General features: G+C 49.9%; 1 protein-coding gene across 4 annotated transcripts in view; it reads left to right on the top strand.

The window, feature by feature from the left end:
* Positions 1–27,275, top strand: part of LOC118235444 (unconventional myosin-Ic-like) — a 68,265-nt gene that overhangs the window by 26,411 nt on the left and 14,579 nt on the right. For 3 of the 4 annotated variants that reach the window (XM_035432832.1, XM_035432833.1, XM_035432835.1), the window contains 13 exons: positions 14,857–15,012; positions 15,452–15,567; positions 18,224–18,422; positions 19,555–19,635; positions 20,041–20,220; positions 21,049–21,147; positions 21,439–21,552; positions 22,037–22,108; positions 22,970–23,089; positions 23,956–24,038; positions 25,222–25,327; positions 26,402–26,482; positions 26,686–26,777. In XM_035432832.1, the coding sequence (XP_035288723.1) occupies positions 14,857–15,012; positions 15,452–15,567; positions 18,224–18,422; positions 19,555–19,635; positions 20,041–20,220; positions 21,049–21,147; positions 21,439–21,552; positions 22,037–22,108; positions 22,970–23,089; positions 23,956–24,038; positions 25,222–25,327; positions 26,402–26,482; positions 26,686–26,777 (1,499 nt within the window). Of the gene's footprint in view, positions 1–4,784; positions 5,123–14,856; positions 15,013–15,451; positions 15,568–18,223; positions 18,423–19,554; positions 19,636–20,040; positions 20,221–21,048; positions 21,148–21,438; positions 21,553–22,036; positions 22,109–22,969; positions 23,090–23,955; positions 24,039–25,221; positions 25,328–26,401; positions 26,483–26,685; positions 26,778–27,275 lie in introns of those variants that run through there. The other variant, XM_035432834.1, reaches the window with a different exon arrangement.

The raw sequence follows: 27,275 nt of genomic DNA, 5'->3' as shown, positions 1-27,275 counted from the left end.
CAGCTCCTTTAGAAAAAGTATGAGGTGGAACTTCAGTGTGAAGTTTGTGTGTTGTAATAGATAGATGGAGATAGATAGATGTTATAATCTATAATTTTGGCTGACTCATTGTAATGTGCTGTTGCAGCCCTGCCGTAAGGCGGACTAGCGAAGGTGCTGCAGCTCAGGGTACACCGCGGCCGGCTGGCCCAGTGGACTCTCCTGCAGTCGGGTCTGTTTCTGGGCTGCTTGGATAGTTGAGTTTGGATCAGCGTGCTTCAAGTGAGCCTCTTTGTTTTAATGCTCTCTCTCTGTCCCTCTCCCTCTCTGTTTCACTCTGTCTCTCTCTGTCCCTCTCCCTCTCTGTTTCACTCTGTCTCTGTCTGTCCCTCTCACTCTCTGTACCTCTCCCTCTCTGCTTCTCTCACTCTCTGTACCTCTCCCTCTCTGCTTCTCTCTCTCTCTGTCCCTCTCCCTCTCTGTTTCACCCTGTCTCTCTCTGTCCCTCTCCCTCTCTGCTTCTCTCTCTCTGTGCCTCTCCCTCTCTTTCACTCTATCTCTGTCTGTCCCTTTCCCTCTCTGTCAATTCAATTCAATTCAATTTTCAATTCAATTAGCTTTATTGGCATGACAAATTTGTACATTTGTATTGCTAAAGCTTGGTAGATACATGGCAATGTATAAAAGATAAAATATACTCTGTCCCTATTTCTCTTTGCTTCTCTCTGTCTCTGTCTTTGTCTGTCCCTCTCCCTCTCTGCTTCTCTCTGTCTCTGTCTGTCCCTCTCCCTCTTTGTACCTCTTCCTCTCTGCTTCTCTCTGTCTCTGTCTCTCTGTCCCTATTTCTCTTTGTTTCTCTCTGTCTCTGTCCCTCTCTCTCTCTGCTTCTCTCTGCCTTGGCTTCTTTCTCTTGCTCCTTTGTGATGTAAAAATTGTATGTTCCCTGTGTGGGGTAAGCTTATTTCATATTCTGTGAAATTGTTCTGCTGCTCATCTTGCCAAGTCTCTCTTGCCAAAGCAATTTTGATCTCAATTAGAATAAAGGTTAAATAAATAAAATGAATCTCTCTGTCGCGATTGGCATCTTTCTCTTTATCCGCCTCCCTCTCTGGATTACTGTAACTCCCTCCCAGTGTGAGGGAGTGGGGTTTGTGCAGTGTGAGGGAGTGGGGCTTGTGCAGTGTGAGGGAGTGGGGCTTGTGCAGTGTGAGGGAGTGGGGCTTGTGCAGTGTGAGGGAGTGGGGCTTGTGCAGTGTGAGGGAGAGGGGCTTGTGCAGTGTGAGGGAGTGGGGCTTGTGCAGTGTGAGGGAGTGGGGCTTGTGTAGTGTGAGGGAGTGGGGCTTGTGCAGTGTGAGGGAGTGGGGCTTGTGCAGTGTGAGGGAGTGGGGCTTGTGCAGTGTGAGGGAGTGGGGCTTGTGCAGTGTGAGGGAGAGGGGCTTGTGCAGTGTGAGGGAGTGGGGCTTGTGCAGTGTGAGGGAGTGGGGCTTGTGCAGTGTGAGGGAGAGGGGCTTGTGCAGTGTGAGGGAGAGGGGCTTGTGCAGTGTGAGGGAGAGGGGCTTGTGCAGTGTGAGGGAGTGGGGCTTGTGCAGTGTGAGGGAGTGGGGCTTGTGCAGTGTGAGGGAGTGGGGCTTGTGCAGTGTGAGGGAGTGGGGTTTGTGCAGTGTGAGGGAGAGGGGCTTGTGCAGTGTGAGGGAGTGGGGCTTGTGCAGTGTGAGGGAGAGGGGCTTGTGCAGTGTGAGGGAGTGGGGCTTGTGCAGTGTGAGGGAGTGGGGCTTGTGCAGTGTGAGGGAGAGGGGTTTGTGCAGTGTGAGGGAGAGGGGCTTGTGCAGTGTGAGGGAGTGGGGCTTGTGCAGTGTGAGGGAGTGGGGCTTGTGCAGTGTGAGGGAGAGGGGTTTGTGCAGTGTGAGGGAGTGGGGCTTGTGCAGTGTGAGGGAGTGGGGCTTGTGCAGTGTGAGGGAGAGGGGTTTGTGCAATGTGAGGGAGAGGGGCTTGTGCAGTGTGAGGGAGTGGAGCTTGTGCAATGTGAGGGAGTGGGGCTTGTGCAGTGTTAGAGAGAGGGGCTTGTGCAGTGTGAGGGAGTGGGGCTTGTGCAGTGTGAGGGAGTGGGGCTTGTGCAGTGTGAGGGCGTGGGGCTTGTGCAATGTGAGGGAGTGGGGCTTGTGCAGTGTGAGGGAGTGGGGCTTGTGCAGTGTGAGGGAGTGGGGCTTGTGCAGTGTGAGGGAGAGGGGCTTGTGCAGTGTGAGGGAGTGGGGCTTGTGCAGTGTGAGGGAGTGGGGCTTGTGCAGTGTGAGGGAGTGGGGCTTGTGCAGTGTGAGGGAGTGGGGCTTGTGCAGTGTGAGGGAGTGGGGCTTGTGCAGTGTGAGGGAGTGGGGCTCGTGCAGTGTGAGGGAGTGGGGCTTGTGCAGTGTGAGGGAGTGGGGCTTGTGCAGTGTGGGGCTTGTGCAGTGTGAGGGAGTGGGGCTTGTGCAGTGTGAGGGAGTGGGGCTTGTGCAGTGTGAGGGAGTGGGGCTTGTGCAGTGTGAGGGAGTGGGGCTTGTGCAGTGTGAGGGAGTGGGGCTTGTGCAGTGTGAGGGAGTGGGGCTCGTGCAGTGTGAGGGAGTGGGGCTTGTGCAGTGTGAGGGAGAGGGGCTTGTGTAGCAGGACAGAAACTGAAGAGCGAGACCAGAAGAAGGCCTAGAGAAGAGAGGCGGGACAGGAAATGGGAGGAAGGGAAAAAAAGAAAGAAAACGAGACAAAGAGCTAAAATGAAGCGAGAGAGAGAGAGACGCAGAATGTTGAGGGGTGGGGGGGGGGGGGTGGAATAAAAAAATAAATAGAAAGGAGCGAGGGATTCCATCTCTTCTTTCCCACGGACCTTAGGCCCCGCGGCCTCGGCAGGGAGTCAGACGCTGTTTTTCCCTGAACAGTCTCGTACGCGGTAGGAAGTTTCCAGAAGCGTCGCGGCTCCTCAGAGTGGAGGGGAGGGGGGGGGGGGGGGTTCGTTCTGCTGGGACTGTCGCTGAACGCCTCTCGTTTCATCGAGCGCGTCTCTGCCGTGGGCAGTCGCGGCGGCGGCGTGCGTGGACTGATGCTCCACCGGCGGCCTGCTGTCCGTCAGCCTCGTCAGGAGCCCCCCCCCCCGGCCGCACGCCGCTGCCCACGCCGCTGCCCACGCCCCTGTCCTGCTCCGGGCCCAGAAAACTCAGCTCACCAGGCCGTGCGGTGCAGCCAGTCAGGCTGCCCAGGTGCAGGCTGGGGGCTGTGTGGGAGTCTCTCTACTGTAGCTTAATGGTGAGCTAGAATAGGCCGAACGGGATGTCCTGCTCTTTATGAACCTTGTGCCCTTAAACACTGAACTGTGCTATGAGTGTAGCAGTACAAGTTTGGACTTTTCCTTTTATGTGACGTTAAATATGTTTCACAGCATTATTTGTGGGTTGTTAGTTTGCAAAGGGGGAGGATTTGAATAGTCAGTGAGAGGTCCGGAGGTTGACACTGAGAAAGCAGGTGAGCGAGATGGAGGGTGAGAGAAAAAGAGGAAGAGAGATGGGCAGGGAGAGATAGTTAGAGATGGAGATCAAGGGAGGGAAAGAGTTGTGGGGAGAAATGAAAGCCGGTCAGATTTGTATTACTGGAGAAAAAGTACCAACTCAAAACAATAATAATAATGTTAATATTAATAATGAAATTGTGTTCCTTATTATGTAATCACAGTCAGAATCAATGAAACATCAGTAAAGCATGAGAATTCATTTATTAAGTGAGATGCTGGCATAGTTGGTCCAACAGAGGGCGTTCTTCCTCCCTCAGAGACAGCAGCAGGTGACCTTGGCCCAGACTTTACCTGCGGAGGACAGCTGGTGTGGTTCCAGGGAGGCGTGTCTGTGTCTGTGTCTATGTGTCTGTGTGTGTGCGTGCGTGTGTCTGTGTGTGGGGCGTTAGCCTGTGCCAGTGCCCTGCTGGTCCACAGCACCTCAGAACAGCTTCAGTACTGTTCTTCCTGTCTTCCTGCTCTCTGACCACAAACAGCACAAACAACACTGTTGCCCCAGTAACAAACATACTGGCACCTTTTAGAGGGAAATGACATAATTCACAAAATGCAGTTCTGTCCCTCGCTTTTCTCTCTCTCTCACACACACACACACGCACATACATGCACACAGACCAACTGACACACACACATGCACTTTCATACACATACATGCTCTCTCACATGCACAGAAACACAGACCTGCACATGCATGCTTGTTCTCGTATGTGCACACAGATGCACGCAAACGTGTGCAATGTTCCAGCTGACAGTGAGAAAGCAGGAGAAAATGTATGATGTCAGCACGAGTGCTATTTATCTGCTGCAGCTTATAAAACTTGGAAAACTTGTAGAGAGACAGAGTATGAGAGAGAGAGAGCAAGAGAGAGAGTGCAAGAGAGAGCGAGGGAGAGAGACGGCACAGAAGGAAGAGAAGGAATGCACTTGGCCTCAGTCCTGTGACATTTGTTTTCATTTTTTGCGGGAGATATTAATGGTCATGGGTTATTAGTGGATTTTTCCAGGCCTTTCATATTCCTCCTTTCCCCTTCTCTCTCTCTCTTTCATCAGCCCTTCTTCTCACACTCTGCGTGGGCAGACGGCACATGTCTTACTTCTTCCCCGCTTTTCTGTTTTGCCGTGCGAGCGGTGTTCTGGGCCAGATGTGGGGCGCTCAGGCGCGGCGGCGGCTTCCTGTCCGCCGCCGCCTGATTTAGGAGGGGATGAAAGACGGGGCGGGGCGTTGCGGGAGAGGTGTCCGAATCCGCTGTTCTTTTACCTGTCACGGCAAAAACGTGAACATCGGGGGTGGGGCAGGAGCGAGTCACTCATCCTGCTGCTCCTAGCGTAGCTGGGAGGGGGAGTGTGTGTGCGTGCGTGAGTGTGCGCGCGCGCGTGCGTGTGTGAGGGTATCGCCCTTCAGAGTCGCTGCTTCCTCCGTGCGGAGGGACTGGGAGAAACGGGACGGATTAGGGCAGCTGGGTCTGTCCCACACATGGACAGACCCGAGTTATAAATATGGGCTCTGCGTGATCTCCCTGACGTGGATTTTTTCAAGGAGAGATTGCCATAAATCAGGCGCACGAAAAAAGGGGGAAAAAAACAGACCGAATCATGAAGTACCGAGCCACGGTAAGACCTTCACTCTGCACAATGGGGCCGTTTTCTTTCTGTTTGTGTTGGAGCTGTGCGTGTGCGTGTGTGTGTGTGTGTGTGTTTGTTTGTGTGTGTGTGTGTGTGTGTGTGTGTGTGTGTGTGTTTGTGTGTGTGTGTGTGTATATTACTGTGTCTGGAAGCAGTAGGAGTTTGGACACAAGCTTCTTTGGGCTGGTAAATTGGAGAAATGTGGAGGGAGAGAGTTTTAATGTTCTTGGAATGTGAGAGTGCAAGAGTCAGGGTGAGCAAACTGCGAGGGGTGTTTATGGTCTGAAAGTGCCAGTATGTGCAGTCTTGTGTAGTGTGTGTGCGTGCGTGCGTGCGTGCGTGTTAGCTTGCTGTCAGGCGCCTGATATGTGCCTGTTCCTGTGTTCTTCTGTTTGCGGGACAGCAGTGTCCATCTGTCATTAGTTTGTATTCATGAGCTCTGCTTGTGCAGTGTTAGTCAATGCTGTGCCTTAACAGTGACTGACGGCTGTTTACTCTGCCTATCTGTCGCTGAAGATTGCGTTCCATCTCGCATTTGAAATGACAAGGGAGCAGAGCCAAAAAAAAAAAAAAAGAAAGTTTACAATTCCTGGGCCTGAAACCACAAAGCTCAAAACATAACCACAGATGTAATGTCGGGCATTTGTTGTAAGTGTGTGTCACTCCTGTCAGGTGACATTCATTGTGATCTTGGCTTCCACTGCTCCCGATGTCCCTGACTGGATGGGACAGGCGAGGGACTTTTCCAGATTTATAAGGAAATGATTTCTCAGAAGCTAAATGTCTCGGCCAGAGGCTGAGGTCTTGGGTACGCCATAAGCACACACACGTAAAGCGCTGTCGCGCTGTTCCACAGGTGGTAGCCAGAGAATATGTGAGCAATAAAACCAAGTGCATGTGGCCCGCAGAGTTACTGAGGATATGGAAAATCTGCGTTGCCTAATCTGGACCGCGGGGGTAGGTCGCATCGCAGGAAGCAGCAGTGGGACTGAGAGACCCGTCTGTTTTAACGGTGAATTCCTTTCTGCGGCCACCCCGTGTAGCGCACTCAGCGAGCGTGGCCTTCGCACCGTGCGCTTTATGAGCCCCCGCCGCTCCGCGCTGCCGCCGGCGGCGCAGTCACCTGAGGTAAACCCAGGGTGTTCTGGGGACGGGATCGCACTGCGCCGGGTGCTGCTCGACAGCCAGAACTTCTTGTCACACGGCGCAGAGCTCAGCGCGACGCCAGCCCAACCGCTCCTCACGCCGTTGTTTTGCTCTGAGGAGCCTCATTAGGCCTGAGATAACCGTAGATTGTTTTGGTGGAATTCTCTTCGCCGTCACTACGAGTAAAATATTTTGCTGCGTGTTATTTCCATGTATGCAAATGCAATAGGAGATCCCATTTCCCTGTGTTTTAAAGATTTTGCAACAGGAAGCTTCGTCCTGTCTGAAGTTCAAATTTTACCTTCTTCTGTTTTTATTGGAAATTCGACCAGGAAATAGTTTCGTATTAACTTATTTGTGTTAATTGAAGGCAATTTATGTGGCTAATTCTTCTGTTCAGTGTGAAGGTTTATTATTTGACAGTTAACTACTGTAGGTGGTTTGTGTGTGCCTATAAAATAATTTATAACTTGGATTGTATCCTGATATTTCTGTATTTCTGTACATATCTGCCATGTGGATTTTCTTATGCACTGAACTTTAGCTTCGTTTCAAGCCCTTTTCGATCATATTGGCAGCCACAAATTTCCTCCAACAGATTTATGTTGTGCATTCATCTCCAGTTCTTTCTCCGATAAAGGGCAATACCCTGGTTAAATAGTTAACATTAACACTGCTCTTCTGAGTAGTCTGAATAGTGTTTAGAATTTACTGAGCCAAACACCAGGGAAATTCCATTTCTATTCAGTCAATCCAGGAAAGGAAGTGAACTTCTCATAATTATAGTGAAATAAGCTAAAATGATAATTATAATCTCATAATTATAGTGCAAAAATCAACCCTGACAAGAGTATATTTGACACTGACAGAGCACAGTTTAACCGGTGTGGATTCTGACATTGTTGAGTCAACACTTACATTTTTTCTGGGACTTGAACAAAGGAAATGCCCGTACTGTTCAGTGAGGATTGTTTTGACAAGCGAACCGAAATTGCGCTTAATTGGTCTGAACTGGAACGGCAATGGGCCCGGTGATGTAATCCGCCCTCGCCAGCGCGACGCTGCGGCGATCGCTCGCTGCGCGGCGGTGAGAGAGCGCCGCAGGGCCGCGCGCTGAGGGACGCCTTATAAGGAAGACGCGGATGAGCCTGGAGCGAGCGGCCCGTGCCAAGCCCCACACCAGCGGCCCTCCGCGGCGCTCCTCGGGAACGAGGAATGTGCCTGCGGTGGTTACGCGCGTTAATGTTGACGGCTAACGCAGCTACTGTCGCTATCTGTGGACAATGGGCAGGGCAGAGTGCGGCTGGGCTTGTGCTGTTCTGCGCGGCGACATTCTGTTTGGCATTCCCGTCGGGCCTGTGTTGCTTTAGTACAGGGCCTACGTTGCTTTAGTACAGGGCCTACGTTGCTTTAGTACAGGGCCTACGTTGCTTTAGTACAGGGCCTACGTTGCTTTAGTACAGGGCCTACGTTGCTTTAGTGCAGGGCCTACGTTGCTTTAGTACAGGGCCTACGTTGCTTTAGTACAGGGCCTACGTTGCTTTAGTGCAGGGCCTACGTTGCTTTAGTACAGGGCCTACGTTGCTTTAGTACAGGGCCTGTGTTGCTTTAGTACAGGGCCTACGTTGCTTTAGTACAGGGCCTGTGTTGCTTTAGTACAGGGCCTGTGTTGCTTTAGTACAGGGCCTGTGTTGCTTTAGTACAGGGCCTACGTTGCTTTAGTACAGGGCCTACGTTGCTTTAGTACAGGGCCTACGTTGCTTTAGTACAGGGCCTACGTTGCTTTAGTACAGGGCCTACGTTGCTTTAGTGCAGGGCCTACGTTGCTTTAGTACAGGGCCTACGTTGCTTTAGTACAGGGCCTGTGTTGCTTTAGTACAGGGCCTACGTTGCTTTAGTACAGGGCCTACGTTGCTTTAGTACAGGGCCTACGTTGCTTTAGTACAGGGCCTGTGTTGCTTTAGTGCAGGGCCTACGTTGCTTTAGTACAGGGCCTACGTTGCTTTAGTGCAGGGCCTACGTTGCTTTAGTACAGGGCCTACGTTGCTTTAGTACAGGGCCTACGTTGCTTTAGTGCAGGGCCTACGTTGCTTTAGTACAGGGCCTACGTTGCTTTAGTACAGGGCCTACGTTGCTTTAGTACAGGGCCTACGTTGCTTTAGTACAGGGCCTACGTTGCTTTAGTACAGGGCCTACGTTGCATTAGTGCAGGGCCTACGTTGCTTTAGTGCAGCGGCTTATCGGAGGTCTGCTCCCGATGTGTACGCCATGGCTCTCGCTAGCCCAGGCTCAACAGTAGGATGGATAAAAGTGCCCTGGATTTCATCTGAATTTGTCCTTAATATTCCCGGACATATTAACATTAAGTAGGGTTTGCTTTTTTGTTTCACAAATGCCCTTTGGTTGAGTTCTGAACATATTCTTCCTGTGTCCTTAAGTCTGAGTGAATTGTGAGCTTCATGCAGTATTATACTGAAACATTATGAAAACTACACGGCTGTCCTCTGGAAAAAGCGTGGGCGAGGTCACGTCCTCTTGCCGTCGTGTTTAAAAGAGCTGTTGTCTCTGTCCAAAATGGTCATGCCAGAACTTTCCGTAACAAATTTAAGATAGTGGCGCTTTTCTCTGCGTAAACAACTTAATGTTTTCATTTTGTTTATTGAGAAGATAAATGCTTAAAGAGCGAGTTTACGTAAGAGGACAAATGCTGATGTCCTGCTACTTCTATTTTTATAACAGAAAGTTAAAGTCAGGCTGCTCGCATGAGGATGCCTTCCCCCCTTAGACGTCCATAAGGACTGCAGCTGGCATAGACTCCTGGGAGCTGTATTGATCGCTTAGCAGGTTGCACAGAATACTGTGAAAGTTTGACAAAGCGTACTAAGTTGACCCACGTTAATTTCATTAATTAGAATTATGTCAAAAATACCCATTGCTATAAATAATTATTACACAAAATGGATTCTGTCAGCTGATCCGGGCTACTTACTGTCAGGCTGTTTACACCTAGTCACGTTTCTGTTTAATTATTCTTCGAACACTTCGAACATCAACAAAAAACTGTTTGTGAAAGGAGGGCATCTATTCATCCAGCCATTATCTATACCTACTTATCCTGGGCAGGGTCGTGGGGGTGTGCTGGAGCCTATCCCAGCATGCATTGGGCAAGAGGCGGGAATAAACCCTGGACAGGCCACCAATCTATCACAGGGCAGAAGGGGGTATTTTAACCTTAGCTTTTAGCTGAGAGGCCGTTTACCTGTGTTGCCTGCTTGTCTTGGCATTGGAGAGTGTCCCTCCTGGATCATTTCACTTGCAAAAGTCACACCTGTGAACAAGCCTGCCTGCTTCTTCCCAGCTTTCCCAGGTTACATTCCAAACCCTAGCCTGAGGGGGGGCTCACGGATGTTTTTATTACGATACGCTGAATCCCCCCCCCCCCCCCCCCCCCCCTCGACTGTTTGCCGGCAGAGGCTGTGTTTGTCTGAAAGAGGGATTTCAGGGCAACAGAGTAAGAATAGCCGAGAGAACCTTCCACATTGATCCATGGGAAGCTAGCATACGCTGCGTTTTTGTGTGGATTGTGTGGTTAAACCTGGGTATGGAAGCAGAGAGGGGGAGTTAGATGTAGCGGGAGGTGTTGGCAGAAAAGGAATGTGCGGGTGGGGAGCCCGTCCCAAGGCTGACCCACGCCCCCCCCCCCCCCCCCCAAAAAACATTTTGTTATGAGCCGGGGCTCTCGGAAAACCTGACGGCATCGCGCTGTCGAGGAGATCCTTTACAGGAGGTGGGGTCAGGAAGCCCCTATGGGGGAACAATGAAGTAATGGAGAGGGCGGGCATGGCGATTGGGGAGGGAAGCGGTGGGAGAAGAGGTTCCTCTCTGGCCAAAGGTCTGCCTCCGGCCTCTAGCCTGGGCTCCGCTCCACTGTTGTTTTGCTGTTTTTTTAAAGGTTGTTTCTTTTTTTTGTTGTTTTGTTCCATTGAGCACTGTAAAGAGATGGCGAGATAAGGACCCCCCCCCCCCCCCCCCACACACACACACTTAACGAGCTTAACGGGGCCTTAACGAGCCCTGAGAGAACGCCGTGTTTCTCAGAGGCCCAAAACCCCGGCAGGAACGCCAGCTCCATTGTTTCTCAGAGAGCCTGGGAGGGACACTGATTGGAGTGACAGCTCAGGACGTCGAGAGTGGACACTGGAAACAGAGTCACTTAGGGACACACCGAGGGGAAAAAAAGAGTCCTTGCTGGCGCTCCAGGAGCGATGCTAATTTAGGTGTTTTGAGTTGATGTCCTGAGTAGAACCTCTTTGTGGGCCCCGCCTAGTGACGAGCACAGCAAACCACTTTTTTTTTTGCGCCCAACGTGGGGCTGAGTATGTCCGGTTCCCACCCTGATTTGGAATGTCCAATTAGCCCTTCGTAACTGCAGCCACGTTCGTGCGTGATCCCCGCCGCCAGTTCAGGAGAGTGAAGACATCTGTTCTCCTCCCAAACACACGGTCTCGCCAGCCTGGCTCTTTTCACAGTGCAGCACGAAGCCAAGCTCACGCAGAGCCCGAGCCCAGATGAAGACCTTTCATATGTGGCTTTGGCGTGCAGTCCACGGGCACCCCGATCGACCAGCAGGGGTCGCTGCAGAGCAATGAAACACAGACCCCATGATCAAGTGAAGCCTCCCGGACCCTGTATGTCACCCAGAGGAGCTACTGGCCGCAGTCTCTCTGTTTCTTTATTTGCTGAGCACTGTCAGTCACTGACTTACCTCACCCAGTCAGAACTCCTCCTGAGTCCTACCCTGGGCCTCATGATTGGTGGATCCAGCTGAAGCACTTTGTGTAAGGGAAGTGATGGTGCAGACATAATCCTGACTGTCTTGTGCTGATTATTACACGCCCCACACAGCGTGGCACGTGATTGGCTGAAGCTTCACTTTGGAAGGGAAGGGGGGAGGTTTCCGTGGGTGGGCAGTCCCCCGCCTCAGTGCGCTGTAGCGACTGCTCTGGTTGATCGAGCGCCTGCAAGTCCGTTTCCCAGTCTCATTGTGTGCTGGCTGGCAGACTGTCGTGTGAAAGAATGCGAGTGGTCTGGTTATCAGTTAGTCCAACTCATAAAATGTAATTCCCCATCCTTCAAAATGTCTTGTCTGGGTGTGTGAATCTCACACACACACACACACACACAGACACACACACACACACACAGAGTTGGTAATCCGTCATATACAAGGATGGCCTCTTCTCACAGGTGGTCGATGTCCCGGTCAGCTGTGTTCTGTGCAGGCCGTTTGCATGTTAAGTGCATCCACAGTTCTCTTACAGTGAATTGCAGTATGTACATCACTGTAAATCATTCAGTTGTCTGTGAACATCATTAGCCTTTTTCTCTATTTTGGTTGACTTGTAATGAAAACATTGATTCGATGTGGTCTGTTTGGCTAAATTAGTGGAGTTTTTAAAACCTTTTCTGCATGTCCTGTGGGCCTCGCTGCAGTTTCACATCTGAGACAAACAGACTCCAGTCTTAGTTTGCTCCAACACTGAACCCGACAGACAGTCGCACAGGTGTTGATTAGCAACACGTTATAGTGCACAGGCTTGGAATTGTCTGTAAACTGGCGCAGACTGACGTGCCCCTATTGCCTGTTTACATGTAAGTAAAGGGATGCATGAAAAGGTCATTGCTAATATTCCACCGTTAGCTGATGATACTGGACGCCTGGCCATGCCTGCGGTTCTGCAGACGCATCAGCGTGGAGTGAGAGAAAAACGATCTTGCATAATCCAAATCTGAAACACGTTTTACCGATGTTTATGCTTTTCAGGACCGTTAGTGTGAAACCAGCTTTGATAACATTTGTAAAGTAAACGATGATTACGTTGCTGTGCTCTGGAATTGCTGCAAAGTAAAATGCACATTAATTTAAATCAAAATGTGACTTTATATGAGTCCAAATGGGATAACACATCAGAGTAAAAATTACTCAACCAGAGATGATTTAACACTTTGTGCTGTGTAGGAATCAGACACCGGCAGGAACTCCTTGCCCCCAAGGCCTATTTTAAACCCTGAGGAAAAGCCTGGTATAAGTACAAGCTGTATCTCACCTACTGCGTGGGTAGAAGCATCTGTTAAAGGACTCAGTAGTAATAACTAGCGTGAGGAATGCATACCACAAGTATGCGTGTGCTGGGATCGCACACATGCACACAGCGAGAGGAAATGTCAGGGTAACCTCGGCTGAGCGGCTGAGACGCTAGAAACAGGCTCTGCGGTCGGCGGATATAGTTTGGTAGTGAAACCTTTCTGTTAAAAAAAAAAACGAAAAAAGTTCTCTCTCTTGACTACATGCATATTGACTGAGTTAATCACGCTCATGCGTGTATGTTTATGCTGGTCAAACACAATCATTTGCACAGGTATTCACAGACGCAGTAGAGCTCAGATACAAATATACGCACACATTCATGCACAAGTAAGGGAGAGGGGGGTGCAGCGGTTGTTTTTGGAAAGACTTGAGTGCAGTGGGGCCAACATTATTGAGCCATTCTTTACTGCAACTCTTCTTTCTTTAAAAACAACCATCTTTGGCCCATGTTACTCAGTTTTACTCTCTCTTTTCTTTGAAAACTACTATTATTGGCCCATGTTAGTCTTACTCTCTCCTTTCTTTAAAAACAGCAATCTTTGGCCCAGGTTACTCAGTCTTACTCTCTCCTTCCTTCTTATATGGACCAACTTTAGGCCCTGATACTCTCACATTGGCCTTCTCGGCTCCTTTTCCATGACATTCTGTCTTCCTCTGATCATCATTATTATCGTCCATCATTATTTATGGGAACACACCCACAAACATGCCTACCCGCACACACAAACGCACGTATGCACAAAAGCACACACTACATGCCAAACCTACACACACACACTCACACACATATGCACACAGACCCTTCACACTCACTCGCATACATGCCGCACACACAAACACACGTATGCACAAAAGCACACATGCCAAACCTACACGCACACACTCTCACACATACACGCACACACCCCACACACACATATGCACACACACCCTTCACACACATACACGTGTACATTCCACACACACACACGTGCGCACACACACACACACAAACTTGTGCACGCAGGCACATCCGCTGTGTGCGCTTGCAGGCATGTTCATTTCACCTGTGCAGGTGGCATTAATTAAAACACTGTCTAAAGCACTCATCCTTTCCCTGGAGTGCTCAGTACCGCATCAATAACACAACAACAGTGCAGGTAGCAGCTGTGTGTGTGTGTGTCTGTCCATGTAAAAACCGGTAACCTAGCGCACGCTCATCTACACCCGCCTCCTCTCACGCACACACAGACCGACACAGAACACAGCGTTCATATTATTGTGTGTGTGTGTGTTTGTGCGCGTGTGTACATGTGATTGCTCGCACACACATTCATCCACATAACTGTTCGGACCACAGTTTCGGGCTTCACTAGTTAGTGCGGAGAAAGATCAGATCAGCCCGGAGCCATGGATTTAAACAACCTTCGTAATCTTTTGCACAAAACCCATTCGTCCATTGTGGAGAACGGCTTTCTGGGAAAGCACCTGGAGCAGGTGACGGTCTGAGCTGTATCTTTAGAATACTGCATGCTCTGCTGTATTTCTTTTTAATTTGCGGGATGGGTGGGGCTTTCAGTGCTACGGCGGTGGTAGTTTCTCCTTTTCTTTAATTGCCTTCGTCCAGGAATATTGTCCTGACAGTATGAAAGTAAAGTTCCATAAGACTTTCTAAAACTTGCATATTCTTCGTCTCGACCACTGACGACGACTTTTTATAGTATTTTGATTGTTATTTTGGGGGTCAGTTCCATTTCACGTCCGCCAATTAAGGGAATAATTTGGAGTTAAATTCATGAATTGAAAAATTCCTGTGATGATCCCTGCTTATATTTTTGGTCAATGAATTTAATTTTCAGTTGGTTTCATGATTTGGCGGAACTGAAAAGGAATTGAGCACCAGCCCTGAGTTCTCGGATGCGCTTTTTGTGCTAGCGTCGTGTTGCGCTGAGTGCCATCGCCCAGTTTGTGTACACACTGGTACTGAACTGGAAAGAACGTTAGCCTTGAGTGTTGTGTGTACAGCTGTGTTCTAGGCTCAGGAAGAGCTCTACTAGAGGAGGTGTGAAATGGAGGGAGATGGAAATGGAGTATGAGGTGATAGCTGGGTGGGTGATGTCGAGGCAGCTGGCCGTGAGGTTCTCGAGCATTACTATTTTTGCTTCTAGGTATTCTTTGTTTTAAACCACATCCTGTTTATTTCAAATTTCACCTGGCGGGGATATGGTTGGGGGGGGTGGGGTGCGGGGTGCTTGTGGATTCATATTTTTGGTGCATACTAATGTAATGGTACATGTTAAACATTTTAGGATGTGTATGATGGGATGTGCTTTTGTTCAATTCCAGGGCGTTCTCCTCTGGTTTGCAGCTCACTGGGAGAAGTAGTGTGGGGCAGTTTAACCGTGGGTCTCCGGACCTTTAACCTTTGACCTGTGATCTCTGGTTGCAGGCGGTGAGCACGGAGGGGGTGCGCGCGATGATGGAGAGTGCGCTGACAGCCAGGGACCGGGTGGGGGTGCAGGACTTCGTCCTCCTGGAGAACTACACTAGCGAGGCGGCCTTCATCGAGAACCTACGCAAGAGGTTCAAGGAGAACCTCATCTACGTAAGGCCCCCTGCTGCTTCTGCAAAGCACCAGCTCCTGTGATACTGTGTGTGAGATTATCCTGCCTCAGACACTAACTGCAGTTACGTTTCTGTATGGGGGTGTGTTTGATGCTATGCTAACTGAGACGCTAATTGCTTCTGTGTTTCTGTATCAGAGTGTGTATGAGACTGTGCTACCTGAGACACTTAGCTGCTCTTATGGGAGTGTGATTACGCAACCTAAGATAGAGGCTGATTTGTGAAAGTTGAGTGTGAGTGTGCGCATTATTTGCGTATGTGTGTGTGTTTGTGTGCGCATGTGCATTTTGTGTGTTCATGTTATGTGTGTGTGTGTATTGTGTGTGCGCGTGTTGTGCATGCATTATGTGTGTTTGTGTGTATTCATGCGTGCACCCTCACTGTCCCCTGAGCACTGTCTTCCGTTTGTGCTGTTTCAGACCTATATCGGGTCGGTTCTGGTGTCAGTGAACCCGTACAAGGAGCTGGAGATCTACAGTAAGCAGCACATGGAACGATACAGGGGCGTCAACTTCTACGAGGTTTCTCCCCACATGTGAGTCGCCCGCACCCCATCCTCACGCACGCAAGCCATCGTCTGAGTACCTAGTCTTACCCACATCTCCACTGCAGGGGATGATGGGACAGTACAGGACATGATGGGAGGACTGGGGAACAGCTATAATACGTGACCATCAGGTTTTACTTGAGATTTGCCTCATCTTAGCACTCAATCTGCTTGCCTTACTGTCACTGAATATACTGCAATATATTCAAATGAAATATTGTTATTGTAAACGTTATGGCAACACTTCACAATATTTGGGCAAATATAGTAATTATTGTCTCTTTCAGCCAGGCATTTAGTGAAAATGAATTGCAGTGAAATATGCGTATTGTTATATTTTCTGTATATTTACTATATTTTGCAATGCATAGCATTTCCGTAAGCGTTCCACCCCTTCCAGTGACCCATGGTTAATGAAATGCTGAAAGCATACAGTTCATTCCCAACCAGCTGTAAGACCGGTGTTACATATACACTACATGGACAGAAGTATGTGGACACCAGACATCCAACATTGCCCTGCCCTGTCATCAAGCTCTGCAGAAGCCTGATAACGACCCATTCATTTGAATCAGGTGTGTTGTAGCAGGGAGACGTCTAAAACATGCAGGGCAGTGGGTCCCCAGGACCAGGGTTGAGAAACACTGGTCTAGCCCAAACCATGAGAAACAGCCCCAGACCTGGTGTCCAGATGCTTTTGGTCATATAGCGTATGTAAGACGTTCGACCCACCCAACATCCAGTGAGATTGTCTCAGTGGGCTGCAGACAGTGCTGTGACACGCGGTGACTCACTGTGTTCACTGGGCGGGAGGCCGGCCCTGTCCGGAAGCCTGAGCAGCATGCAGAGCATGGTCATCAGCGCAGTACGCTGATGCTTGCGCAATGCGCAGTCTCGGTCCCGTCGCATCACTCCTGCAGCCTCCCGGATGTCGACATGCTCTCATCTGGGCTGTACTCGCGCATGCGCTCGTGTGCTTGTTTGTTTTCTCAGTTGCCAGGAGACATGGGTTTGGGGGGCTGGTTCCTCTGAACTTTGAACGATACGACTTCCTCGCGGTAACTTCTGTCAGCGAGCCAAATGTTGCCAACCCGCATGTCCGTACTTTAGCTGGCGACGCTAAGGTTTTGCGCCGTTAGAGGGAGCAGAGGTGTTTTTGCTGCACTGGGGAGGAAGGAGGCAAGCTCATGCGGTGGGCGGGGGGGGACTTTCCTCTCAGAAAGAGGAAGCCCCTCCCACTCACTTGGGGCGTGCGCGGCAGCGGGGGTTGTTTTGCAGCCGTATTGCTGGAGAATGCCGAAGGTGATGAAACCATCATTATCTCATTACCCCCCCCAATTCTCTGTCTGCCAGCCGTTCCATGGGACTGCTTGTCATTACAAACAAACCCCCCCCCCCCCCCCCCCCAAAAAAAGCCCTGTCTCACTCGCATACACCTCTGCTACCTATCTAAGATCTTCTGCTCTACCCAGAACATCTGAGCTTTGAGTTTTTCCTTCTGGGGTATCGGGGTTAAGTTTAAAAAGCTCTTTGGTCCTTCACGTGTATCGACCACCTTCACTGGTAGTGTATTTACTTCATATTTATTACAGATAACTGGACATCGTTACCTATTAAAATGTAAGTCCTGTAAAAAAATACACATAATAAACTTTCTAAATGTGTAAAACCAACTTCATACATGTAGTTATATTAATACAGTCTACAGTCTTATTTACAGTATCAACTTTAAGACAAGCAACACGCTCAGAATTTTCTCATCACGACCCATTAAAAGCAATGGCGCAGACGTTGCTTAATCATTTCAAACTGCTTTCCTAACGGCTATTTTGCGTCCTGCGACTTCGCTTACAACTGTGAATATGTACGGATTCCTACTGTACTGATAGCGACCACCCTTTCTCATATTAATCTCAAATACGGAAGATAGGACACTTATACAGTATGCTAGCAAATTTATGTCAAGTTCCATTCATTTATATGGGGTGGTCGATACACGCCCCCTTAGCAACCAAAAGAGCTCGCTGGACCACCTCGGACTTCTTTGAAAAAAAAAAAAGAATTTTTGAATTTTTTTCTTTCTTTCACAGAAAAAAATCGCGAAAGTACTGAAAAAATAGATTTTAGGTTTGGCTGAGAAAACAATGTTGGATGCCTTGTATGAGCGTTGTCAGTGCAACTGATAGAATGTGCAGTTTCACTGTAGCCCGATACTCCCGATCTCTCTGGAAAGGCAGATCGTGGAGACATTTTAATCGTTCACAATCTAATATCGTCATATCGCCCACCCCTACATCACGTGTTTGATCAGTGGAGAGAAAGGTCACCACGCATTTACGTCAAGACGGTGGGCATGCGCAGCCAGAAAATAATCAGTTTCATCGTTTGCATGGGACATTTTTCTTTCGATCGGTTTATGAAAAGGTTTAAACTACCCCTCTGCAACCGATTGAAATTTCAATCGGTTTGGGCCTGTTTATTCTGATTGAGGTGTTTATATGGAGCATTTTCATTCTGCTTGTGCTTTTAAACCGATTTTAATCGGAATATTAGGCTCCATGTAAACCCAGCTACTGTTCAATGAAGCAGCACTTTACATTCATTTTACGCCCCCATCTCCCCCCCCCCCCCCCCGCCCGCACAGATACGCAGTATCGGACAACTCGTACCGCTCCATGAGGACGGAGAGGAAGGACCAGTGCATCCTCATCTCCGGGGAGAGCGGGGCGGGGAAGACCGAAGCCTCCAAAAAGATCCTGCAGTACTACGCCTTCACCTGTCCTGCCAGCGAGCACGTGCAGACCGTCAAGGATCGGCTGCTGCAGTCCAACCCCGTCCTGGAGGTACGGCCCGCGCCCCGCCCGGGGTGCTTAAAACAAAAAACATTCCCTGTGCTCTGTCTCTCAGCCTCGGTGACCTGTCCGACCTGCGATACGTCTGTCAAAAAAACCCTTTCTGTCTGCGTTCATGGGAAGGGCGCTCGGATTGATGACATCATTCGAATGCAAGACGACCTCCTGCTCATCCTTATCACTGAAGTGAAGGGAGGCGTCCTTTGATTCTGTGAAATTGCTGTGCGTAACTGTGACTGATCTCTCGTTCTCTTCATTTCCTGCGATGGAAGCGCGGTGTCTGAGACGAGGCCGCGGGGTCTTATTGGTGCTTCGCGCTCGTCTGAACTACAGCCCCCGCTGAATCTCCTCAGCCCGTTCCCTACGATGGGGGAGGGGGCTGGTGGGGACATCATTGCGGTGGGGTTTCCGTGCTGTTGTGGGTTGAATTACCACGTGCCACACGTTAGAACTAAGGTAGATGGCATGACGCGGTGGTTTTGAGCTGGGGTTCCTCTTTAAGTGCGTGGCGTGTGAAGCTGTGGCCTCTGTTTGAGCGCCCATTCAATTTAACCCCTAACCTCTGGCGTACCGCGCGTTCTCCTGTTGCTCCTGTTTGTCTGTGAAATGTGCTTCTCACAGCCTCTCATTATAGATCTGCAGGTCCTTCTGGATTAAGCATCTGCCAAACACACAATTACCAAGTGGCAGAGTTCTGTCTGAACAGCTGGGGATTTTTTCTTTAGTTCTTTTTTTTTTTTTTTTGTTTTTTTTTTTTTTAAACGTTCAGCGCTCTGCGAGTTCTGTTTTGTTTTGTTTTTCTCCCCAGATGTTTTTATGATACCTTTCTGAAGGAAATAAGGCCAATAAAAGCTTATGAACGTTATTAAGTTGTATATGCAATACTGCTGACGCCTCCTGGCCCCATAGGCTAAGTGTAGGTCTGTGTATGTGAGCCTGTGTGACTGTGTCAGTGTGTGCGTGAGCGTGTGAGCGTGTGTGCGTGTGTGAGTGTGTGAGTGTGTGTGTGTCGGTGCGCATGTGGGTAGGAGTGTCTGCTGAATAAATGTACTGTAATGTAATTCTCTCTCTCTCTCTGCCGCTCCCCCTCCCTCCCTCCCTCTCTCTAATTTTAAATCTCCAGGCTTTTGGTAACGCTAAAACTTTGCGCAATGACAACTCCAGCCGATTTGGCAAATATATGGACATTCAGTTTGACTTCAAGGTAAATGGTCTTTCTCTTTAATGTAATTCTGCTCACCCCATGCTCATCAGTGTAAGATCCAGCTTTGGCCACAGTACTGCAGTTCTTTGTCATTATGCAGACTGGTAGCACTGCAATAGCGACTGCATTCCTTAATATTATTTAACATCTGTTTGTACATGTTGGGTGATCTATAACACCCCCCCCCCCCCCAAAAAAAAGGATCTACTACTCATAATTTTTATTCTTATTTATAGCTTCCGTAAAACATTGTTTGTAAAAAATGTAATCTGTCTAAGCCATTCTGGCTAATATGATCTGATAACTGTAAACATGGCACTTTTCTTGCTCTTTCTTTCCTTTCTTCCTCCCCCTCTCCCCATGCCCCCTCCCCCTCTCCCTCTCCCCATGCCCCCCCCCCTGCAGGGAGCCCCGGTTGGAGGCCACATTCTGAACTACCTGCTGGAGAAGTCTCGTGTGGTGCACCAGAGCCACGGCGAGAGGAACTTCCACATCTTCTACCAGCTGATCGAGGGCGGGGAGGAGGACCTGCTGAGGAGGCTGGGCCTGGAGAGGAATGCCCAGCAGTACCAGTACCTGGTGAAGGTAGGCCCCAGACCCCGCACCGGCCCCCACAGAGCAGGGCTGTGAGCCTAACGTCCTGTGGCCACGCCCCCTCTCTCAGGAACACTCCCACCTCCCTCTGGACCAAGCCCCCATGACTCAGGGCCAGTCTCTATCTATTTCCTTCTCTGTGTCTCTTCCTCCCCTCCTCTGTGTGCGCCGCCCCCCCCCCCCCCGTCCCTGAGACATTATTAGGGCAGCCGGCCCTCCCCGCGCCTCCTCCCCGCGCCTCCTGCCTGCCACTTCCTTCATTAATTCTCTGAAGTCAGCGTGCGTGCTGGGGCCTCCTCTGGAGAAAGAGCTCGTTAAATGTCTGCAGTCGGTCTGCGCTGCAGCGCCGGGGTGGAGCTGGAGCCCGTGTCTCAGCCTCCCCAGCTCTCTGCCTTCACTGAGAACCGCTCGCGCGCGTGCTGTGTGGCTTGGAGAGCTCTCTCCCTGCCCATGCAGCGTGTTCGCAAGCGCACACGTGTGTGCACATATTTACACAGATGCACATTATACACATACTCACTTGTGCAGACACGCACATGCACGAACATAAAAATATGAACGTGTAAGTGTTATTACCAGTATACAGTGCTTCAGGGCCCTCTCTAATAGATCTTTTACAGACCGCAATCCTTAGGCCTTTAGTGTGTGTGTGTGTGTGTGTGTGCGCGCGCGCGTGTGTGTGCGCGCGCGTGTGCGTGTGTGTCTGTTTGTGTGTATGTGTGTGCATTTCTCTGAGGATTTGTGTGTGTGCGTGCGCAAGGTGCTATTGCACAAACCCGCTGCGCATGAGGCCAGTGATGTTTCTGCTTTGCCTCCCAGGGGAACTGCCCCAAAGTGAGCTCCATCAACGACCGCAGTGACTGGAAGGCGGTGCGGAAAGCCCTGACGGTCATTGGCTTCACCGAGGACGAGGTGGAGGTGGGGAACTGGCGCACAGCGGAAAACACCCTCTTCCCCACACTGCAGCCGCTCCAGATAACACCCAACTGCCATGTCCCTGCAGAGGACAGAGAAGCATTAGTGCTGCTGCACTTTATTAAACAGTTAGCTCCAAGTCAGGTCCTGTAGAGCTTTGCTGTGTAAATGACATGGACTCGCATAACAAAACAAAATCCACCCGCTGGTGGTGTGGTTAAACCTGCTCACACGCATGCTGTTATTTTCTTTCTCTCTCACTCTCCCTCTCTCTCTCTCTCTCTCTGCCCACAGGAGCTGTTGAATATCATTGCCAGTGTCCTTCACCTGGGCAACATTCAGTATGGAGCAGAAGAGAGCGGGAACGCCTGCATCACCACGGAGACGCAGGTTAAATACCTGGCCAAGGTGAGACGCCTCTACCTTCCGGAGCTTCCTGTTCGCACGGGATCGCCACTCAAATGCTCTGTAAACACAAGCACCCTGTACACACACCTCAGCGACACCCTGTACACACGCCTCAGCGACACACCCTGTCAGTGTTAGCGCATCTCAGCACACACTCTAGATACACATTTGCAGATGGCCAGTACATGTAACTCCACCCGCAAATCCTGTACACAAACCAACTCATACACCATGTACACACTCACACTCACACTCTCTCACACACACACACACACACACACACACACACACTCACACTCTCACACACACACACACACACACACACACACACTCCCACCCACACACACACACACGCACACACAAACTTTGTCAACACATAGGGCGGGGCCAGCCAGTGTGCTCACTACGGCCTTCCTGTAAGCGTACTGCCGATTCGCCCATTCCCAGTCTCGGCGTGACTGAGTCGATTGCTTTTGGTTTTCAGTTGGTCGGGGTGGAGGGGGCCGCACTTAAGGAGGCCCTCACACACAAGAAGATCATCGCCAAGGGTGAGGAGGTAGGCCTGACCCCTCCCCCGCCTCCTGCTGCACTTAATCACCTACTGTATGTCATAAGACAAACACTGAGTGAGCTGTGTGCAGTATCACACCCACAGTAAGCAGGTGAAGATTCCCTACATCAGCATCCATCATCCTCCTTCCAGAGCCCGGATTCCTTTTGCTAATGGCCTCCATGTACTATTTTAAATGCACAAATATTAAAGCTTATCTCGGATGCATTTAGAGTAGATGACTTGTTAAAATATGCACATGCATTACTTATTGTTCCATGGCTGGTGGGAGGTATGATGAGGATAAGCAGCCATTAAACTGAGGTCCTGATCACTGTGGCCATTAAAGATCCCACCAAACTTGTTGCAATGAGTAGGGGTTCCCCTGTGTCCTGGCTATATTATCAGTGTAGTTACATTTATGCTGGTGGGACTTATGCATGAGAGGCTCATTAGAAACTGCTTTATTGATCTTAATCCCCTAGCACTAGATTAGCATTATCTCTACTTCAGTCTCTTAAAGGCACAGATTATGAATGTAATGTCATCGCCCATGGCTCATGCGAAAGGTGTGGTGTAAATCTCTTACCAGGGCACTATAGAGGAGGTCATATATAATGGGCTGAAATATATAGATTTTTAAGGTTTATTATATGTTCAAGAAAGGCCACAGATAATACGATTGCAGTACATTCCATTTCCAGAAGGAGAATTAAAAACATGCACGTACTGAAATGCAGTGCATGTGGATGCATTGTTTTTATAATGAGGGTTTGCATAAAATGCACCCCTCTTCGTGGTGGACGCCGATGTGCTGATCTGGAGTCAGTCTGAAGTGTCTGTGCTGGTTGCGCGTGTGTGTTCCAGCTCATGAGCCCACTGAACCTGGAACAGGCGGCCTCCGCTCGCGACGCCCTGTCCAAGGCCGTGTACGGCCGCACCTTCTCCTGGCTGGTCAACAAAATTAACCACTCTCTGGCCTTCAAGGTGGGTTACTGCAGCTGAGCTGACCAGTGCCAGCTCTGCTGTCAAATCAGATCTCCTATGGCAGCTGTCACAGACACTGTTCCCGTCAGTACTGTGGATATTATACAACTCCGGTGTGTGCGGACCACTAAATACAAACTGCAGAGATTGTATTTCTGGCTATCAAGATGCTCAACTCCTATGCTCCTTCTGTCCTCCCTTGTTCTTAACCTCAGGTCATTCTGGTTAGCAGCGGTCGTTTCCGGTGCTTTCTGAATGTGATTGTTATTTTTGTTGCGCTTAACGAACATTCAGGCGATTCATCAAATCAGTGCTTCAGCATCAATACATAAGAGCTTCCATTGTTGAGAACATGTATTCTACCATCTGATTTGTCTGGAATAATATCTGTGCTGTGGTTCTGTAATGAACTGCAGATTGGAGTCTGGAATCTTCTTCCTGTCATACCAGATTGAGGGAAAAGGTTGTGGGTTTTTTTCTCAGTCAAATCAGTGGTATCTTTAAAATTATTTGTCAGAAACCTTCATTCAGGTGAACACCCAGAGGACTGAAATCCCAGGCACAGAAATGAAGATTGCTTTAATGCAGAATGATATGTGGCCTTCAACTGATATTTTTTTCACTGTTCGTCTGGAAGTGGTTCTGATTAATATCCACGATCTCCCCCTTGTGGACTGAAAATGAAACTGCAACATATTTAGAATTTTATTACTGTTCTGTGCCTGTTGATGTGGCCTAGTACACTTGTAGTATATTGTTTTTTTTGTCTTTTTTTGGAAGATGTGTGTAAATCCATTCACATGTCCTTTTTGTGTATGACCATATTGTATTGGGTGTTTTATTGTGCATGATTTATTTTTTCTCAGGACGAAGTGAACCACACCGATAAGAGCGCTACAGTCATCGGCCTCCTGGATATCTATGGTTTTGAGGTCTTCCAGCACAACAGGTAGGATATCTATGGTTTTGAGGTCGTCCATCTGTCATGTACAGTACAGACAGTAATTCTCAACACTGGTCCTAGAATACCCCTGTGCAGGCTAATTTTCATTTTTCATCCCATGATTCTTTAAAGTTATTGAAAACATATGTTCTACGGTATAACTAGCATTTAAATAGACTTTACCACAGCATTGGTTCAACTTATTACCTTTTCCTTTGTCCTTGAACTCATTCATTTTCCATAAATGGTTGAGAGTTTCAATAACCAGGTGGTTGTACTCAACATTTAGTACTTCACTGATTTCCACTGTAGGTCCAAATGTAGCCTCTTCCAAAAGGAATCATTTCCCACACGTCACTGAAAACAAAAGCATTATTTGTCTGAGAATTCTCATGAGTGATTTAAAGCCCTTAAATTAATATGGAAGATTCACAGTGACTTGACTATGTGTTTCTGACATAATTCAGATTGAATGGAGATTCTCTTTACAAAACTCAATTTAGTCCAGGACTAAGCTTAATCTGTGTCTGCAAAACTGGCCCAATGTGTTATTACTCATAGAAATACTCAAAATATGACTCTAATTTTAAACAATTAACCGCTTTTTATGCTTCAGGAATTCCAGTTAAGCTCTGAATAACGACCACCATTCACAGGGGGTACTCCAGTACCAGGGCTGAGAATCACTGGTGCAATGCACACAATAATGCTCTCCCTGGTTACACCTGGTTGCACTGGTTGCCAAGTCGGAGAAAGAGATTGCCCTGATTTTGGGACAGTTTTTCAGTTTGACGTTTGGCAGAATGCGCCTGTCTGTCTGCCTGTCTCTCTTTGTTGACTTGGCGTTTTTGTATTAATTATTTGTTTTTACTAACGCTGTTCATTTCTTAGATTGGTATTGCTGTGCTTAATGTTTTTTTCTCTTCTATGTGCATCTCTCGGTTTGTATTTACGTTCACATTTAGGCATTTAGCAGATGCTCTTATCCAGAGCAGCTAGCACAGCTCATATCGCGTAGCGAACAATCAATTTACGCTGCTGGAGATTCACTGCAGCAGTTCAGGTTAAGTACCTTCGCTCAGGGGTACAGGTGCGCGTGACCACCCCGAGAATCGGACCTGGAGCCCACGAGTCACTAATCCCTGTTCCTTAACCATTGTTCCCCCACCCCTCTCTCTCCACCTCTCAGTTTTGAGCAGTTCTGCATCAATTACTGCAACGAGAAACTGCAGCAGCTGTTTATCGAGCTGACGCTGAAGTCTGAGCAGGAGGAGTACGAGTCGGAGGGCATCACGGTGAGCGGGGGGGCGGGGGCGAGTACGAGTCGGAGGGCATCACGGTGAGCGGGGGGGCGGGGGCGAGTACGAGTCGGAGGGCATCACGGTGAGCGGGGGGGCGGGGGCGAGTACGAGTCGGAGGGCATCACGGTGAGCGGGGGGGCGGGGGCGAGTACGAGTCGGAGGGCATCACGGTGAGCGGGGGGGCGGGGGCGAGTACGAGTCGGAGGGCATCACGGTGAGCGGGGGGGCGGGGGCGAGTACGAGTCGGAGGGCATCACGGTGAGCAGGGGGGCAGGGCGGGGGGGGGGCGGGGGGAGTACGAGTCGGAGGGCATCACGGTGAGCAGGGGGGCAGGGCGGGGGGGCGGGGGCGAGTACGAGTCGGAGGGCATCACGGTGAGCAGGGGGGCAGGGCGGGGGGGGGGGCGGGGGGAGTACGAGTCGGAGGGCATCACGGTGAGCGGGGGGGGCGGGGGCGAGTACGAGTCGGAGGGCATCACGGTGAGCGGGGGGGCAGGGCGGGGGGGGGGCGGGGGGAGTACGAGTCAGAGGGCATCACGGTGAGCAGGGGGGCAGGGCGGGGGGGGGGGCGGGGGGAGTACGAGTCAGAGGGCATCGCGGTGGGGGGGGGGGGAGTACGAGACAGAGGGCATCGCGGTGGGGGGGGGGGGGTGGGGGAGGAGGAGGAGGAGGGAAGGGCGTCCGCACGCGTCTGCAGCTGTTTTTCTTTGCCGATGAAAGTGCTCATTTAACACAGTGGTGGCGTGCAGGGAGGGGGCGGGGACAGCAGTGGGTGAGGTCATAATCAGCTCCTCACAGGGCAAAGAACGCATTATAATACGGTGCGAGCGGCCTTGTGAATCAGCGCTTTGATAACGTTGCGACTGCGTCGTCCGCTCCGCGTCGCGGATGGACGGGACGGGAGAAGAATCGTTTGTTTGTGAGCGCGGGACCCGAGTGGGCTTGGGAATATGCACGCCGAGCCGGTAGCATGGCCGGAATTCTGGAGATGTTTTTCGGACCATAACAGTAAATATTTATCACTGCGCTCTTGAGAGAGTCCCAACAATGTCCCGTTTTCCTGTGTCAGTGGGAGCCGGTGCAGTACTTCAACAACAAGGTCATCTGTGACCTGGTGGAGGAGAAGTTCAAAGGAATCATCTCTATTCTGGTGGGTTTGCCTGTGTGTGTTTGTGTGTGTCTGTGTGTGTGGCTGTGTGTGGCTGTCTCTGTGAATTAGGGTCTTCTGCATATTCTTATTTTTATTATTATTATGAATTATTATGACTCATTTTCTTTACTCCTCTTCCATCCGTTTGTCCACCAAATCTCTCTCTCTCTCTCTGTCCTCCCATCTCACTCTCTCTCTCTCAGGACGAGGAGTGCCTCAGACCAGGGGATGCCAGTGACCTCACCTTTCTGGAGAAGCTGGAGGACACAGTTGGGGGCCACGCCCATTTTGTCACGTGAGTAGCCCCAGCAAAATGCAGAGCGTGTTGTCATGGCGACCCTCATTTGGAAAGAGGGTTCACTCTCGCAGTGCTGCTGCATTCAGACGGCCTGTAGCCCGTTGAACTCTAGATGTTCCCTGTGTCATGACAAGATAGGGCCCCAGTGGCCCTGTGCAAATGAGCGAAAGTGGTATGGAAGCTTACCAAACAAAAAAGTGTGTTTTATGTAAATGTGGGAGATGGGACAAAAGGTCGAAATGTGGTCAGACTGTCACAAACGTACCTAAATAGTTTGTTTTGCTTCTGCTGGGTCTGAGCGGGGTTTGAAGTCGCCAACGCGCCCGCGCTGCTTTCTGCCTGTGCTGTGGGAAGAGAGGCTGTCTAAGGAAGGCGGAGCAAAGCCGTGCGATCACAAAGATGCTAGGCCGCTGCTTTTGGTTCCTCGCCTCCTTGCTTCTTCTGCTTCTGTCTGTCATGTGACACACGCGCACAGCTGATGTAAACGCTGGCTGT

This window comes from Anguilla anguilla, chromosome 9, assembly GCF_013347855.1.
Source record: "Anguilla anguilla isolate fAngAng1 chromosome 9, fAngAng1.pri, whole genome shotgun sequence".
Classification (NCBI taxonomy): Eukaryota; Metazoa; Chordata; class Actinopteri; order Anguilliformes; family Anguillidae; genus Anguilla; species Anguilla anguilla.
This window is presented reverse-complemented; position numbering and strand designations above follow the sequence as displayed.